The 19,558-nt window shown below is 40.0% G+C and overlaps 1 protein-coding gene across 1 annotated transcript; it reads left to right on the top strand.

Moving 5' to 3' along the window:
* The first annotated feature begins 3,774 nt into the window (after window positions 1-3,774).
* tbca (tubulin cofactor a) lies at window positions 3,775-14,751 on the top strand. The gene is made up of 4 exons (XM_020081783.2): window positions 3,775-4,015; window positions 9,911-10,016; window positions 12,776-12,862; window positions 14,299-14,751. The coding sequence occupies exons 1-4, from the start codon at window positions 3,963-3,965 to the stop codon at window positions 14,377-14,379; spliced, it is 327 nt and encodes a 108-aa protein (XP_019937342.1). The 5' UTR covers window positions 3,775-3,962; the 3' UTR covers window positions 14,380-14,751.
* Window positions 14,752-19,558: the final 4,807 nt, after the last annotated feature.

Raw genomic sequence — 19,558 nt, 5'->3', positions numbered from 1 at the left:
AACCAATGTCTGCATGGCTTGATACCGCCAAGGCAGAAAGATCATGCTGTGAACTGACCCTTTAAGATCTGTGACTAACTATTAAAGGCTCAGGAAATGCAGCCAGATACATTTCCAATAATAACACACTTCTCATTAGTCCTCACCCAGTCAGAGATGTTATTTTCCCAACTTTATTAGAATTCAGAGTCAGAATCACATAAGGCTTGGAAGGGATGTGTGTGTGTGTGTGTGTGTGTACGCGCTCTCTGTGAGAGTACCAGCTGATTTCCTCGCCTCCTCTTCCTCTCGCTAATTGACCAACGACGTTCATGCACACATTTCTCACTAATTTCACATTTGCTATTCCAGTAGTGGCCTACACGTCTCGAGGAATACATCTCAGCCTCAGCAGCAACTCACACGCACATGCACGCACGCACACACACACCAACTCAGTAACAAATTAGCTGTTGTGCTTGATAATTTGCACAAAGCCTTTGCGCTATTACGCGCAAACATGCCCGCAGAGTAGGTTTTACGCAAAATCTGATGGAGAGAAATTGTCAAACTGGAAACACACTAGCACGTGCACGGTATTCATAGGATACAACACATTAAAAGACTCCAGAAGCACACGCACGCACGAGCGCACACATGGTTGTATACAACGCGCTACGAATGCACGCGTAAAAACGCTTGCACATAAACACGCGCACACACACATTCGCACGCACGCAGCAGCAGCGCATTAGAAAACTCCAAAGTCATCCAGTTTGCTCTAATCATTACAATTAGTCGTGAATTATCACCGGACTCTGACAGACGTTCCTTGTAACTCTCTTTTATTTCCACCCCGCGCTAATCAGCGGCTCTCATTACAAACGCTGATTAAACTGCAAATTACCCAGCAGCGGCCCCGTCCGCGCCTACCACAGCCCCGCTCAATATCAATTAAGTCCAGCAGCCCGTCTGGAGTCTCACGGCGCTTCCAAATGCTTGATAGTGCCACTTATTAGTTTGGAAAACTCGGAAAATACCAATAATCAACGGCCATGAAGCTGCAGGAGAAAAGAGCCCAGGGTTTCCTCTGAGCTTTGCTCCTTCAGTATATAGGATTTCTCTGATGCTGCCATGCATGCAGACCTCCATCACTCTTTATCCACGTCCACTGTGGGGGAGAAAAACATATATTGGACAAGTGGTGGGGTGGTGGTTTTTGAAATAATGCCTTGCATTAATGCAGGGTAAACCTTAAATCTAACATCATTAGACGGTTCCGGTTGCAGAGAGGTTCCAACCCTCCCATGTCAAACTATTCAGTCCTGGAATGATGTAAATTAAGCTCAAACACAAGTCAGCAGAATGTATTTAAAAAATACTCACTTATTTCTTATTCACCATTTAAATGGTATAGAGTGAAATACAGTATACTGAATTATGACTGGATCGTTCTCCCATTTACAGTAGCACCATTTGTAAAAGTTTATTCTTTTAGCTGATGCTGGTGGCACCAGGAAACAGTTCTGTAATTTTAACCTGTGTTTGGTTTACAAAGGGAAAACACCCAGGTTTAAATTACACAAACATGCATCATTGTCATTTATTATCAACTTCTTCAAATTTCTATTGAATTGTGGTATCAATTTGATTTCATCATCGTCCTACAAATACACATAGACATCAAAAAGCTGTTGACATAATGTTTATTTACCATGATAAAAGTGCAGATTATTCACTTTTCCATGTTTCCTCCAACAAACCAACAATCCTGTGACATATCATTTATTTAATATTAGATTTATTGCGTAACCTAGTCTATTCTGTGATGATTTTGCTAAGATGTAGAACAGTTACATTTATTTTCAGAAATTTTGCAAATATATCCTGCATATGTTTTTTATATTTTATGCTATTTGGAACTTTAAGTGGACAAAAATACACCAAGTAGTCTGTCCAAAGACAGAGATTAAAAATAACAACAGCACCACCGTAGTCCAGTAGATTTCAATGAACGTCACTTGACCCCCTTGACCTCTCTGAATGGCACACGAAGGGTCATATTATGATTATTTTTTACCTCATCTTTTTCTTTTGCCAGTGTCAATGTTGTGTTCATCAACCTCGAAGTGCTAAAGGAGATTTTGTCCCACATTCTGACAGTGACATCATCATCAAGGACGAGAGAAGGTGTGAATTCTGCTGCATGTAACATCTGCTCTGCTAATCAGCTGTAGGTTTTGTTTCTATGATAAGTTGTGAAGAACAATTTAGACCTTTAAGTTCTGTTTTTAGCACACCGTAGGGCAATTAGTACATTTTCTTTATGAAAAAAAGTTGTTAAATAAGTCTGTAATGCAGAAATTTGACAAACTTTTAAATGTTTTGGTGGAAGATGATGATAAAATACATATCAGTATAGACATATATATTTATATATATATATATATATATTTCTTTTACACAAGTAGCCTTGAAGAATACTATGAAATTTATTATTTTTCCACAGATCACACGGATCAATATCAGATGCACAAAGATTCAAATGATATTGAATGTGCTGTATTTGTAACACAGCTTCATGAGCCATGTCAATTGTTAATCTTAAGTGATATATTGTGCGAATGAAGGAATTGGCTTATTCAACGTCTTATAAAACCTAATCTCACACAGTGTCAAATATGTATCTGTAGATAGAGTTTGATGTTTGTTCAAACTAAAAGTGAAATCACAACATTTATACAGAAATGAATGAATACGCTGACCTACATATGGATTGGCCTTACATTTAGATCTAACAAATGTAGATGTTGTGAGAGGTTCACCAGCAGAGTAGACTCTGGTGTAACCTATGATTTAATTGTCCAGTCAACAGCAATGCAAAGAGCATAGCTGTTTCATTTTGGGGCTCTTCGACAGTGTCATCATGGAAAACTGACTTTAGATCAGTTTGACACTATTGAGCAGCTGAGAGTGTTTTGATGTTTTCTCATGGGATGATCAGACTGGTAACAAAGGCAAAACCACTTGTTATTCAACACTCTTAACAGAACATGTACTACAGGTACTGACAGATAAATGCAAAAATTATATTGACTATGTAGGATGGTCTGGAACGTTTATTCATGCCTATTGCACGAGACAATTTAATTGCTTAAGATGTACTGTTTACCACGAAGTAAAAGTAAAGGGAATTCCAACTTATAGAACTTGGTCGTCAATTTTTTTAAAAAATCTTGTTAATATATTCACCCCTATACAGGACTTTTTAACAACACTGAGCAGCTCCTTCAGTGACTCCTTCACCCCTGCTGCTGTCAGACTGTACAACAAGCACTGCACCCAGTAGACCACCATACACACTCTCTTTCTCTCTCTCTCTCTCACTCACACTTGCACGCACGCACACACACACACACACACAGAACCTCATCATGTACAACCAATGCAGAAAAATCTAAGAGCAATTTATATATAGTACATATATAGTAATTTATCTTAAACGTATCTTTACTTTATATTCTTCACTTTTCATGCTTGTTAATGATCTTGCTGTTTCAAAGTTGTTTACAATAATGTGCTTCATTATTTGTGATTTATGATGCTTTATATTTTAATTTTTTTTTACTCCACTACATCTGTCGGACATTACATTGTTACTATAGTTCCTTTGCAGCTTTAGATTTCTACTTTATAAAATGGAGCCTCACACTACACAGCAACACAATGAAAATGCATTATTGACAATACTGAATGCAGAAATAGAACAAATCTAAACATATCTTTTATTTTTCTCTTCCAAATACTGTAAATGTTAATAAACGTGTCTCAGTCTCCAAAGTGTTCCACTGCACCTCTGTCATTCTGATCGAGCGCTCGATAATCCTCTGCTCGATGTATCTGCGATCATCTCGTCAGCACTGACTTCCGGCCGCACTTCCTCTGCTCCACATCTCTACAGAGCAACAACATCCCCCACAGTCATGGCAGACCCGAGAATACGACAGATTAAGATCAAAACTGGCATCGTTAAGCGGTGAGTCTGGTTCTGATTATAATGGCGTGTTAAAAAAACCCAAAAACCTTACGTCACCCGAGCTAGTTAGCTTAGCCTGGCGGAACTGCCGGCTCGGCATGAAGCCACGCCGCGCATGGGAGACTGTTAGCCGCCGAGCTTTTAACTTGACTCCGGTGTTTTGCCGGGGCCTGTGGTCATTGAGGTGATGTGGAAGCAGTGTTCGTTTTCCACGGAGCTACATTTGATTGTGGTTTGACGGTGACCACATGATATATCTGGTGCGACACTGTCAGACCGTCATAATCTCAAAGATGGCGTAAATTAGGGGGATGGGTTTAATGTAGCGGTGGCTAAAGTTGGTCGACTCATGCTAGCTGTCTGCTAGCTAGCTTACATGTTGCTAAGAACAAGTGGAATTTGTGGCTCTTGTGAATCTATTCCCCCTCCGTCATTTACACTCATGCACAAGGTCCCTCATAACAAAGGTGGGATACATTTTGTTATTATGACCTCACATTTGCAAACACAAAATAAACCATCGCCACATTTCCTAGATTTACTGCCATATCATTAATTAAGTCCTGTCAAATTGTTCTTTCATTCAATCTTCAAATAGAGATACTTGTCAGAGTGAACTGATGGAGCTGTGTGGTGACGTAGGGAATACATTATCTGCACTGAAAGGAAACAACAACAGGGAGGTGTTCAATGTTTCCAGAAGGATTTTGTTCTTTGTGTGAAACTACCACACATCACATGGTTTACTGTCACAGTACACTGCAGAAGATTCAGGCAGTGGAATAAAGTGAGGGCGCTGTCCTGGTTTTTATTCATCAATGTTTCAATCACACCCAATCTAGTCATTAGTGAGTGTGACGTTTGACATTGAAATCAGCTCTGACTCTCCTCTGGACAGCAACACACGGCTTTTCATGGTACTCAGCAGGTGGGTTGTTCCCAGCATCTTGGAGAACTTGCATCAGTTCCTCTTGCAGTGTTGGTGTCCAGTAATATGATCCCAGACTAACTTTGTGATATTGATATCAGTCCCCTGTGGGAGGTGGACAATTTAGTACAGGACTCCTTGTCACTTTAGTGATGGTATTGTGTGTTAAATGACAATCTTAAAAGCTTAAAGTCCTATACTGTGCTTAAAGTCCTATAGAGGACATCATAAGAATGAATTATAAGTCGTTGAATAAAAAACTCCACTCCTGTGGACACAGGATACATCTACACAGTTCAACACAGTCAATTTGTTTTGTGCAGTTTTTTTGATATTGACCATTGACATGTCTGCATAATATTCTTACCCTTTCATGCTTGCTAACATTATCATGTTTCTCAACATCGCTGCAATCACAACTTTAATTATAAGCATCTACAGAAGTTACATAAATACCTCTATGATTGGGCCATTATCAGTCCTTTATACAATAGTCATTACATACTAAAATTGGAATTTGTGGTAAACTCAACACAGCATACGAATGAATTCCAGCAAGCTACATTTATATAATCATAAGCTAGGACACAATAAACTTGCTATGAAATGATGTTATCATCTGGAAACCGTACAATCATCCTTATTTCAGAATGTGAAAAATATAATAATATAATTTTTTTTCTGATTTAGATGTTTACGCTATTTACATTTTTCGGGCAAGATACTGAACCCCTAAATCGCCCCTCCCTGAAGACTGTGTCAGCAGTGTAGAAGAAGTGCTTTATAAATTTAGTCTATTTACTCAGCATTTATGGAGAGCAGTTATATGTCCATTTTTATTCTCTTTGGTCTTGCTCTTCATTGTTTTCTCGCTTGTGATGGATGTTGCTGGTAAAAAATACTCGGGGTGCTGTGGCTGAGGGGGTCGAGCGGGCATCCTCTAACCAGAAGGGTGGCGGTTTGGTCCCAGTCTTCCCCATTCTTCAAGATATACTGAACCTTAAAATTGCCCTTTGCAGTGCTTTGAGTGGTCCTCAAGACTAGAAAACCTCTATATTAGTACTTTGGCCCAAGACAAATTTCCCTGTGTCACAATAAAGTATATTTAATTTTCTATAAATACAGACCACACCTACTGTCTCAATGTTTGTCTTTTGGCAAAATAGGAAAATGTACTCTTGCTGTATAAATTCATATTAAATATTAACCAAGCATGGACAAGTCTATTAATATGACACAAAGGCCTTTTGATGTAGGAGTGAGCTCATCATCCAATTTAAGTCAGTCTATTAATAGTGCTTGCATCTATTTGGAGTTTACATCTGAATGTGGAGAACAATCGTAGCTATCATGAGGTGTGGTTGAGGTCCCTGGCTCAGTGTAGTGGTGTGTGTGGTGGTCTGGGTGTGTCTCTCGTCGATCAGGCAGACCTCTAATTCCCTCCTGTCAATGGCGTTTGTGTTATGTGCTATCGATTGTGTTTTGATGAGGGTCAGATTGCTAACAGGCTCCCTGAGGTGGTAATGATGGAGGCTGGATTTCCCACAGCGGATAATGTCACACAGTGTCCAGTGTAGGCATGACAACAGTGCAGGAGTGCAGTAACCGTGTACCTCATCAGAACTGTCCCTAACTACTGCACTGATGTCTCTGAGAATACTCTTTGGACATAAGGCGAGAGTTATTACATCTCACCTCCTCCAGGCCTAAAGTGCTGCCATGACACAGACCCTTAATCAAGCTGTTAGGTTTAAATGTACAGACTGCCTTTGCTTTCTGTCTCTTCATAATCTAGCGTTCCTCCCAGTCAGTCTCTTTCTCCCGTGCCTCTCTCGTTTTTTTTTATTCCACTTGCCTTCCTCAGTCCCTCCTCCCTTTTTAGATATTGGAGTTTAGAGGAAACCTGCCTGCTCTTTTAGCCTGGCCTATTTCCAGTGGCTTTTGCACATTCCAGTCAGTGCCTTTCTGCCCTAGCGAGGCGGATGCCCTTAATAAAATGACAACAGTAATTTGCCTTTGTCATTCCGGTCCCAGCACAGACTACATCGTGGCTCAAAAATACAGTGCTAGAGGAGGCGGCCAAGTGGTGTGTGTGTGCGTGTGTGTCGGCTCACTCTAATTCCTTTTTTTCTATTTTCCAGAGAGCTGCCTTTTCCATTAAGCCTGAGGTGGCAGGTCTATTTAAAACCAGCCACGACCCCACCCCTCATTCACACAGTGCTCCAAGTCTGGGAGAAATAAGAAATTAACATCAGGACTGGAAGGGGAGGAATGGACATTTTGTTATTAGACTGTCCTTCAGTTTTATTCAAATTATTCCAGCCCTCCTTCCTCCATCTTTTCCCTTCTCTTTGCCACCTCCTTTTACTCTAAACAGACGACATCACTCATTCTGCATCAAGCACGAGAGTGGAAGGCACGAGCTGCCGCTGCATATGGTGCCTGTTTAAAAGCTTCTTGATGGAACTGTATTAGAATCCGTGGTAATTGATGTAAAATATGACAGAGTGCTGTTGGCTTCCTTGGCTAAGCAAGGAGCAGTGCAACACGGAGGGAAGGGTCTCCAGTAATTTGACTGATTAATGAAGGATCACTCACTTATGCACACGCAGCTGATTTTATGAAAAATGAAATTTGTGTTGTCATTCCAATAAGCAGGCACAGCCGGAAAAAGACTATTAGCTGGGAATTATTATCAATAGCGATATTTTCAAACTCCATTATGCCAATCAGGGTCGGAATCTGTTTAATAGATTTTGTTCCATTTGGCCCGTAATTGATAAATAATCAAAATTTATCAATGTACTCAAGCCCATTTTCACTAACAATCAAGGAAAAGAGGCCCATTTACCACCTGACTTGGTTCAAATTAGGGACTAAATTGATGATCAATTAATCTCTAAAAAGGACTAGTAGGGTGTGTGTCTTTGTGTCTGTGTGTCTTTGTGTGTGTGTGTTGGAGGTGGATATAGGAGTCAGATAAGCGTAGTGATAAGGCACGAGCTGGAAGGCATTACAAAGTTAACAAGGACAGCAAGAGGTCTTGTATTTTGTGGCTGCTGCCGATTTTCTTTATTTTGAAACTGTTGCTGAAAATTAGGACATTTTTTAATTTGTGCTTATTTTAGATGTATATAGGCAACATTAAAGGAATTCACTAGTTGTTTTTTCCCCCAGTAAGAATTATCAATCAAAATGTTTGTTAAATGACAGTGATCGAACTCATTCAATGGAAGTTTGCTTATTTGTAACTTGTATCCATGCAAAGTCTTGCCTTGCATATTTTTGAAGAGCGATTTAACAGGCGCGTAGATGTATCGAAATGCAATAAATACTTTTACATTGCGAAATCATAAGCATGTATTTGCCTTTGCGCAATATTTAATAATTAATATCTCACACTGAATTGTAATTTCTATGTACAAACATGCTTATTATTATTGTAGTGTGACAACTCTCTTAAATCGTTCACATTTAAAAAGCTTGTTGATTTTAATTCAGCTCCACAAATCTCATTCCCAGCTCTTTTTATACGATTCTAAAATGAATCTTTTGGTTTTAACTGCTGGCACACAAAACAAGCATGATCATGTCAAATGGGCTTTTTTGAGAATGATAATACCATACCATAGATTATTGTAAGTGGTCTGTATTTATATAGAGCTTTTCTAGTCTTGATGACCACTCAAAGCTCTTAACAGTACAGTTTTTTTTCCATTGACCCATTCACACACATTACTACAGTGCATATGGGCAGCACCTTTTCTATGAGCAGCCATCAGAGGCTATCTAGGGTTCAGTATCTTGCCCAAGGACACTTCGGCATACAGAATGGGGAAGATGAGATCGAACCACCAACCTTTTGTCACCTGATCAAAATACTGTATTAAAAGAGTCAATTAAAATATGTTATTAAACCATGTAAAGCTCTCCTGTGGTACACGGTGATCTATTAAACTCAAGAGGATTGTTGGATGTTTTTACATCCTATTATATCCAACTTCTCCTGTCGGGGCTCCGCGTGTGCTAAAAAATGCATGGGCTGATTTATTTACGTTCTATGAAATCTGAGTTCCGATATAAATTTCATGGACAAATACGTTAAGCCCAATTCTCAACTTAACTGGTTAAATTACAAATGCTAATGCTGCAAGTGGGTAGAGACCAAAAAAAAGAGATAAAAGAGACAGAGGATTTGACTTTGATTTATCAGTTGGACACAAACAACACTCAAATTACCAATAATTTTGGTGAATTTAATGTGTAAATAAGCACATTTTTGCTAAAATTATTGCCAACTAAAAAGTATTAATATTAAACTTTGCTCACAACTTGTTTCTGCTGCCCCCAGTTATTCCAGGTTTGTTGTTTGAAGCAATATCTTTAGGCAGAATAGTTTAGAGGATCACACAGATGCTTCTGATCCCACAGACCTTTATAAATCCTTGTATTTTGTAATTATAGCACATGAATCATTGTGTCTTGAGTAAGAATCTTATCCCGCAGCTGCATTTGAACAGTATTCTTGTAATACTGAGTGTTTGTTCCGGCTGTAAAACACCTTTCATTCAAGCGCATCCTGTCCTGAGTTGGTTTTAGATCACGGTATGAATAATAATAGGTTTCATATGAAAGCATAAATTGAGGCTGATCTCCACATGGTGCTGTGTGAGGCCCTGCAGGAGTGAGGAGGAATGATGTGTTCGCTGGTTGTTACTGAGGTGTGTATCTTGCCATCCTGCGGGAGATGATCTCACTGTGTCCCCTCAGTCAGAGTAACGCAGGAGAGAATGAGGATAGATGGCCTCGTCTGTAAAAGGTGACCATCACAGCCTGTCTTTTTTTTCATGGTTCAGCCTATATTATCCGTCTGAGAGGCTGTGCATTTATGTTTCATGTTTGATGCAACAACTGTGTCACTGCCTTTAACTATGAACTGTGTTTTCCTCTCTTCCCATCCTCTGCAGGCTGGCGAAAGAGAAGGTTTCGTACATAAACGAGGCAAAAAAGCAAGAAGAGAAGGTTAAGTCACTGAAAGCAGATGGGGGAGATGAGTATGTAATCAAGAAACAGGTATGTGGGTCCTTTACTTCTATCTGTTACTTCACTTATTTGATGTTTTTGCACGTCTTAATTTGAAAGCTTAGTTTTTATCACCAACTGTTATGATCCTCTCATAAGCCAAGAGGTATTTTTCACTCTTCCACTGTTAGAAGGCAAATTGTATCTCGATGATTTGAGTAACCCCTCATTCATGTAATGAGGTCAGTCCACAGTGATAATGAAGAATTAGGTTTTGAGAGGACAATCATTAGTGATTTTGTAATTTGCTTGATGCAGATGTAATTATATCATGTTACTTTAGAGGAGTTTGATAATTACTGACACATGCTGGCTATTTAGTGTCCCTAACAGATCGCTGGCCCATATCCTGTTCTCCATTCTCTGTCACTTTGCCTGCAGCCCTCCATCATATGCGTGTTCTCTGCAGATAGCAGTTTAGAGCGTTTATGGAGAATTTTAAATTTAAAGAGAAAAGCCAAAGACAGGGTCATTGATTAACACAGTCAGATACACGGGAACAGATCATTACACAGGGATTCGGGCCAAAAAGGTGAAATTCAGAAGAATGCCAAACAAAATGCATTAATCAGTGTGTCCAGAGAATAACAATCACAGTATGTTAAGCCAGGCTCCCAGTGTGGCTCTTTGGATGACAATGTTTGTCCCTCACTCCTTCTGTGTCAACAGCTGTGGGATAGAATGCAATGCAATTCTGTGCTGATGTTTATGAGAGATGATGTGTTATGACTTTGGTGATCCTGTTTTTTTTTTTTATGTAATGCCATCAAGCGGTTGATATTTGTAGTTTTGTGTGAAATGTCTCTGTGCCTATTGGATGCATTGTCACAAATACCTGCAGATCTAAGCACGTTGACATTAGCAATTAGCTCAAATCACCTCTTCACAAATTACCCCTCTCACAACGGACAAAAAACTGCCCACACACACTATTATCTTGCGCTTATGAAAAGTTCGAATCAGCAGAGATAGAAACATGACAAACAGATGGAAGCGCACATTTTCTGTGCTGAGATGTCTATCATCACAGACGTGTCACCTGTGCAGCACAGTGCTGTTAAACCAGAAACACTGCAGCTAAATCTTATTTCTGACTGCACACAGCTTGACACAGCTAAGAGCTGCTAGCAGTGCTAACTAGCTGTTGGCCCCCATGCTTGCGTGCTGCTAGTGTGCTATGCACAAGCCTGTAAGAGTGAGCACTGCTTTGAAATAAGTTTAACTCTCACGGAGGCGACAGAAGCACCAACATGCTGGTGAGACCCAACTGATCCCTCCATCCATCCATCATCTACACTGCTTTTCCTTTGAGGTGTTGCCTGGGGATCTGGAGCCAATCCAATCTGACATTGATTCATTTTAGTAGTTTGATTTAAGATTCACAGAAGAGATGGAAAGGACATCCATGTTTTTCTCTAGTTAAAGCTGGAAGATAAAGACAGCAATGTCTATGAAAATAGCTCAAATAAGGGGCTACTCCGAAGCATATGATAAATGTTGTCACTTGCAACTATAAAGATCTTCAGCAAGCAGATAATGCATATATACATTTCTAAATTACAAATATCACTTAAGGGAAAGAAATGAAAAACAATTAATTAACCTAATAAGTGCCAAATTGTACCTGTAAAACGCTGACTTTATGGACAGTAACAAAATAAGTGTGTCCACCATTAGTTAACAACACTTCCTGCAGCAGTACGCTGTCCCAGTTCATTTGGATTTCTCTTTTACATATTTCAGTCTGTTGTGCAGACACCACTTCTGACTATGTCTACTGGTGACATTAAAATTCAGCCTGTGTTTTGTTTTGTTTGTTCATTCCCAGAGCGGCGGCTCGGGCTGAGCAGCCGGCTTGGCTGGTGTTAAATGGGGGAGTTTGGGAGGCCAGATGGATTATGGTTGGAGATGAGAGGTCTGAGGCAGGATGGATTAGAGGTTTTTCTTTTAATGGAATCAATACACTGTAAGTGTCATCTTTATCCAGCGCTGATGGGATCATTCCACCGCACTGGGAGGGCACCGTGACTTTTCTCTGTTTGAGCTCTCCTCTGCTTAGGCTGGCTCACCTTGTCACATCTACATGGCAACCGACTCGACTAGTTGTCTACCGTGTTGCAGTATGTCAGTCTGCTAGCCTGCCTGTGCACAAGTTCATCTGAGCGCCTGTGACTGTGCATAGCCGTGTAATGTACCTGTGTGTAACTGAGTCCATGTTTTGACTCTCCAGCTCGACAGAGGGCTAGGTGAGGAAGCATCTGTCATGAGTAAGTGTGTCTGACAGCGTTAGCCAACTCTTCTCTGCTCTTTAGGGTGCCAGCCAGGGGAATTCCACATTAGCCGCGACTGTGAAAGTTCCCCAGGCTATAACGCAGTTTCACTCCAGGCGTAGTAATACCTGTTTACGCCTGATCACAGTGCCCTCGGCTCAGGGTTTCTTCATTCATTCAGGTGTGCAGTCAGATCGAGGTTGTCCCCTGCTGCCCAACTCCCTGCCCAATCGATAACTCAATAACATTTTTCATACTGCCGGCTTGTTGGGAGATGTTAACCACAGCGGCGTGTATGTGGGACACCCTGCACGCTACTGTCGGAAACCAGGCAACAGCCAATGAATATTCCTGTGTCTGGCTGTTTATAATGAATTTCATAAACTTAGAGAGAAAACATGTTCAATAAAGTGTTGATTATTGTGACGACTGGTAATGAAAAACAAAATGGGGATGATGTGGTCTCTTGTGTGGTTTCAGGTGGAGGTGCTGCAGGAGTCCAAAATGATGGTCCCAGATTGTCACCGCCGACTGGCCAAAGCACACGAAGATCTGAACCAGTTGATTGTGAGTATGCAATGATATGATCATTGAATGGAAACGTGAAAAACATTTTTCATCTCACAAAATGAAAATACTGTTCTGATGAATCTGTCAATCCATTTTTGTTTCTATTAATTTTACAAATTAAACTACAACTCTAAAGATTTGCTCTTTGCCATCAAGTGGTGCTTGATTTAGTTCTTATTATTCCAGAACATGAAGATAGGATTACAGAGGTTACAGAGAAACAATACTCCACATTTGAATGGATAAAAATGTAACAGGCAAAGTAAAGAAAGGAAAATATTTCATTATATAAGAGGTATATGAGGTAAACTCTGACATTTATACACTTTTTAAAACACTGTACATACCAATTGATACTCCAAACTCAAATAGTCTGTTTGTCCCTATTGGTATTTTACCATAGAGATGTTTATGCCACCACAGACTCATGCTTTTCACCCAAATACACTGTAGCTGACTGGGAGATGTGGAGCACAAAAAAAGATAAAAACTGTCTTTGGTAAAACATAATGGCAACAAGGATGGAGTTTTTATTTTCCTCTGTGATCTAATGTTATTTTTACAAATTTAACAAATTAGATACAATTACCAAACAACAAAACAACTATAAACTACGGTAATCAACTATCAAACTTAAACAGTGGACTTTTGCCAGCTGAACCATTGTAGGACAATGGAATTCACCACTTATTGTATCACATATTTTATCACCGCTCTGTCACATTCAGGAACACTGGAGGGGCAAATTTTTCCGTTTTCCTGTTCCTTACTAGTTGTCTGTGTTGTAGCCATAGAATCTAATCGGAAAAAACACAATGGGAATAGTATTTCCCTTTCTGTAAAAAATAGCATATTTGATATTTGGTTGACAGATTCTAAAGGTTCACTGGATACCGTGTAACCCCAGTGAAGGGCTTAAGAATCAGAAATTTCAATTTAGTTTATCAACTTGGATCTTTTAAGCCGCTCCGCCATGCTCATACCAGAGCTGCAGGCAGAGGGAGCTAACCTGCAATTAGCAACATGACCTCATCCCAGTCACTCATCCTCCTTTTTTTTCGTCTTTAAGACAGACGTGCATATGCACATGCTCGTCACAGTTCATTAACAGCGCTGTCTCCGTGGTGACCACCACACAAACCCACACACACTTGATTAAAGGACATAAACGCCATACAGTCACCTTAACACCTGGTCTATCCCTTTACTGCTAAATTTAGATTCCAGTAACATGACATTGAGTCAATGAAGTGACATCCAAACAGGTTTGGTGGAATATTTTTTTCACATTGAGTCACTCAAAAAAAGTCTGAGATGTGGAGTTATCCCTCAGAAGCCAGCTGTAATTCCTCATTATGGCTGCAGGAGATGGCAGTGTTTTCTAAACTGGCAATAAAACAGCTGTGTGTCTGTGTGTGTTTGTTTCTTCTCAGGAAACAGAAGAGGATTTGGCCGAATCGGAGGAGTACAAAGAGGCTCGGAACGTGTTGGACTCAGTGGAGCTTGAAGGATGATTTCTGATGTGTTTCTTGTTCTCACTGTGAGATTCACTTCTTTCGTTAATGTTCATTCCCCTCGTCAGATCATGGAGGCAAACTGAATCCATTCAAAGTCTCTGTTGATGCTATTATTTCTACTGTTGACTTTTGCCTTCCATGTGCAAAATCCCACATTTTACCATAAAACTTCAAGGAAGTTTTTTTTTTTTTTTTATTTGTTTTATATGAATACATTGTCTGGCCTTAATAGATACAATTACAAATTGTACAATACAAATGCATGTATGCCATTCATCAAATACCAATTCATTTGAAGGTTGTGGTCCATTGTTGAATTGATCTGAAATAAACGGTCACCAGTGTAAATAAAGAAACTGTAGATCACTACAGAAGCTCCATTGTTTTATCAAGCAACAGTTTTCCTCAATATTTATATTGTATTTGATTTAGCTTTTGTTTTATAGGTATATGACACTGTCAGGACATTAATCAGCTTTAACCCTGATATAACACATACTACTAACTTAGGGTGCAATTAACAATTTTTTATTCTGTGCATTAATCTATTTGAAATGCAAGTTTTTTGATAGGAACTCTCTTTTTTAATGTGACTGAATAGTATAACAAAGAGAATCTAATTGAATCTGGTTTAAAAAAAACAAACACTATAGATCATCAATTATTAGACTTTAGATCAACCAATCGATCACACACACACTAACTGCAGAATTTATTTACACAGTGTATTCACCTGCTTGTACTCCTGTTAACAGCACTGAAATGAAATGTGTTTGATACCTACAATAAAGACAAGAGCACTTTGGGCAACCCTGTCAGTCAGATGACAAATGTTGGTTATGGCCATGAATGACAAAACAGGGCCTGACGTCCCCGCAGCAGCTCCATCTATTATCCACATGGCCCTAAAATAACGACACCTTGTATTAGGGCTGAGAGAGTCCTTCCTAAATAGTCATACTAATGAATGAACTCAATTGCCAGACAAATTAAGGTTACATTTGACTTGATCCTTATTTTACAGATTTCGATAATTATCGGGATCACCCCAAAGTCTCATTACCGCCCTAATGAGGCGCTGCTACTCCGTGACATCTACCCCGCTCCATCTCGTTAAGGAAATCGCTCTTCAATGCTGATTATTTTATTTGGAGGTATAATTATATTTCTTTCGGATAAATCACGGCCTAATCGAGTCCGTACAGAGGGCAGCAGTGCTAATTGAGGCATGAGATGCGGCGGTGGTGCGCTGCACCTGGGTTTATGTGACCAGAGGACCCGTGCAGGCTGCTGGCTGCTCTGTAAACACGTAGAGGCTGGATAAGAAGTATCCACATCCTGTACAGAGACATACGACTGTGTACAAATACTCTGTTACAAGCCCTTTACACTCTTACCTCAGTGAAAGGAAGTATCATTAACAAAATGTGGACCATGTAACAGTAAAGAAGCTCATTAGGCAGCACAGTGTTCCCTGGACAGTGTTATTTATCATGTGATTTAATTTTTTTATTGCATGCATGTGGAAGCAGGATTTTATTGAATATTTTGGCAGAGTTGAACTGTTTTGGGTCCTTTTATCTATTGAAATCCATATTTTAAAAACTGATTGTGAATACCACAATATTATTTAAGAATAACTCCAAAATAAAGTAGAACTTATGTTGAGGTTGATGTGATATTTTTCCTGTGCAACAGCTCAGTCACCAGCTAAACCAAAATCTCATTTTCTTAAAAATCCTTGATTATAATGATCAATGAAAACTAACATTAGGCCAGCTAATATTACACTGAAATCAATGTATATGACCCTGGAGCAAACTAACCTGCCCTTTCCAATATAATAGTGACCTGAGCTGTGGAAAATAATTCATACTTTCAAATACAAATACTGCTGTTAGTGAAGTCCAGTCTTGTGCGTCAAACATCAAGTAAATCTTAGTACTTTTTTACTCCATCACTTTGTTTTTGAAACTTGGTTATTGAGCATATGTTATAAAATGGCTGAAGATCAAACCACCAAACTGGGACCTGGATTTAGCCTCACAGCAGCCAGCTTCAATGCTAACATGCTGCAGAAAATGAATAACTAATACACATAATTTATATTTAATGTCACACTGACTAAGGCCATGGGTAATTTTACTTATTTAAAATTTTGAGTAGAGAGTGTTATAAGATAGAATGTGAGAACATCTATTGGTTTTGCTGATCGTGTAAATATTTTTTTTAGGTTTATTGAGATAATTTATATGAACAATGATTTATAGGGATATAGCCCAACATTCATATAGCAGCACAGTTGGGGATGATGCTGCGTTTGCCGCAAACGTAGCCCGTTTCAAACTTTTGCCGCAGACTGTGCGCATAGAGAGGAAGAGAGAGAGAGAAAGTGTGTGTGTGTGTGTGTGTGTGTGTGTGTGTGTGTGTGTGACTTGCAGCATCAGCATCCTCTCCTCTCGACGCACAGTAACTTATTACTCCTAATCCCCGCAGACTGTCGCCAAATCAGCTGCGTGAAACAAGAATTTGTTAAACTGGAGGCCTGTGCGGATGGAAGATCGATTGTTTTTCTCCTCAGAAATCTCTAACTGAGTGAATACAGACTGCACAGACGGATCTGAGCGAGAGAGGGAGAGGGAGAGCGAGAGAGAGCGAGAGAGAGAGAGAGAGGGAGAGAGTCAAAATCACCGGGGGCCTACGCGTTGCTTTGGATGTGCCAGGTGCGTCATGTGACCAGGAGGTCGCTGGTTCAAGCCCCGCCAGCCGCCGACTGTGCGTCCACCGGCAACAATCCCATATGGATCTGAGGCGGCCTCACGCTGGCGCTCCAGTGCGCCGCTTACAATATTAGACCTGCATTTCATTATTTTTTTTACAGTTTTATTAAAAGTCAATCCTCATCTCCACAACGCGTGAAAATGTCTACTTTACACTCAGATGCGCCGCATTAACTTTGCAGCGGCCGAATTTGTTTGTCTATTTTTATTTGTACCATGCATGAGATTGATGTGAGCACGAGGAGAGATGAAGCAAACTGTGCTTTGGTCCTTGTTTACCCCAATTACAGCCTCTCACACACACACACACACACACACACACGCAGAGAGAGAGAGAATCTATTGGCACTATTAAGTGAAAAGTTGCCTTTGAATTAGTTGAGCTAAATGCATTGGATGTATAAGGAATAACAATTCAGATTTATCAAACAGCAAATTGATTCATATAAAACACACAATAATAATAATCCTAATAATAATAATAACTTTAGGGCACCCTGTTTGTTTTATTAAAGGTTTCAAATAAACCATGATCTCTCTTAAATGTAGAACCAGTTCAATAGTTTTACAGGCACTCAGGGTTTGTGGGAGCAATCAAACGCATTTATTCTGATTGAGAAATAAAATCATCCATCACGAAAAATCTGTTTCAAACATTCTTTTTAAACTGAAACACGAGGCAGAACACTTGTAAACAGTGTATAATACAAATTAATATTGAATTTGTATTTCTTTAGCTTCATTCTTTATCATAAATATCTCGACAAATATATGATCATCTCTGTTTGTCTACCACACGAGCACTCTTTCGATTTTGGTTGTTTGCAAACATAAAATATGGAAACACAAGAGCAACTACTTTAATTTTCCGCATCATCATTAATTCAAATAACCGATTGTTTAAATTGTCACTAATCTAGTTTCTAGGCTTTATCCCCCCGATAATATCCAATACCCTGATCTGATTCAACAACACATACAGTTCCAGTTTTAAACCTTTAAGTCTATACCTCTAAAAAAAGAGCCGTGACAGGGCAGAGGACACGAAATATCTCCAGTTGCGCATCTTCTCCTTTTCCTCTCTTGAAGAAAGACGCAAAGACGAGATCTCCTCATCCTGCGACGCGTCCGAAACAAACGCCCGCACACGACTCCACTCCCGTGCATCCCTCCATCTATCCCTCCCTCCCTCCCTGTCCTGTCTGTGCCACCAGATTGCAGACAAATAAAAAGATGAGCAGAGGCAATTGGAGCCTGGATGGATGGAGAAAAGAGACCAAACGAGCACCGGGTTCACGCTCGGACGCATCCTTTGTGCCACTTCTTTTTTTTCCCCCAAGCACATAATAAATTAACGTGACATCTGTCAGATTTATTTTTGTCCTTAAATATTTGGCACATTGTTTTTTCAGTGAAAATACTTTTTACGTTTCATCCTCCCACTGGAAAATAAAAAAAAACTCACTTCAGACAGTTTATTATGAAACAATGCGCATAAATCCCTTTTCCAAGTTTCTCCACGTGATTACGCGTTTATCTTTTCAGGTGCCATCTCATCACAGTAACTGTGTCCTCTTATCAAAGCCATGAGTCCACAGCTCATGTCCAACTCCCTCCACTTTCCGCCGAATTAATCTGCTCACACATCATTTACACCGAGGCCCTCCCCTCCTGACAGTGGGCCCTAAATACTAGTAAATTACCACTAATTTATACTGATCTCGCTCTGATATTTGCAATAAAGGCGCATAGATTTGGCACTGATTACATAAAAGCCTAATGGCCTTGAAAATGAGCCGTGGTTAGAATTAGGTATAAAGTTTGTTGTCTGGCTGCACTGGTGGATTTAAGCTGGTCTCCAGGAGCCATTTAGAGTCGTGAGGAGGTCAAGGAGACTAAAATATTAGAGTAATGATAAAAATAATTAATGCAAGTTGGAGCTTGTATTCAAGGTGTTACATGGAGTGTGATATCCACAGTGTGCTGTCTGTCCATGCTGTGCCTATAGTCATCATATGAATAAATCCCAATTCTTGCGCGCACGCAGGCCGCAGAGCAGCACGCACAATTAAACAAATATTGTGGTGATCCAACATTTCTCGAACGGGTCGAAGCCCTCACACAGATATTAGATCGGGTTATTTTATTGGATGTAATTTGGAGGAGAAATCAAAGCCAATTACAGGAATGAGGAGGAATGAACTTGTGGATGTGAGAGGATGGAGGGGAGGAGGAGGGGAGGAGGAGGGAGGGAGGAGGGATGGGGGACGCTGGGGTCTCGGGCTGAGGCTGACATACCTCAGGCTTCAGCTCTGATTGGTCCTCGTTTGGAGCAGCTCATGGGTTCATTCCGCCGTTAAGCGCCTCCCCGTTCCTCTAAACTACATTATAATGCA

This window comes from Paralichthys olivaceus, chromosome 18 (assembly GCF_024713975.1).
Source record: "Paralichthys olivaceus isolate ysfri-2021 chromosome 18, ASM2471397v2, whole genome shotgun sequence".
In the NCBI taxonomy this organism is placed as follows: domain Eukaryota; kingdom Metazoa; phylum Chordata; class Actinopteri; order Pleuronectiformes; family Paralichthyidae; genus Paralichthys; species Paralichthys olivaceus.
Note: the sequence above shows the minus strand (reverse complement) of the source record. Positions and strands in the feature narration are given on the sequence as shown.

Excerpts from the sequence above, each read along its gene's own strand:
- tbca (XM_020081783.2), top strand. The coding sequence starts at position 3,963 with ATGGCAGACCCGAGAATACGACAGATTAAGATCAAAACTGGCATCGTT. Across the intron at positions 10,017-12,775 it reads AGTATGTAATCAAGAAACAG|GTGGAGGTGCTGCAGGAGTC; the intron begins GTATGTGGGTCC and ends GTGTGGTTTCAG. Across the intron at positions 12,863-14,298 it reads AAGATCTGAACCAGTTGATT|GAAACAGAAGAGGATTTGGC; the intron begins GTGAGTATGCAA and ends GTTTCTTCTCAG.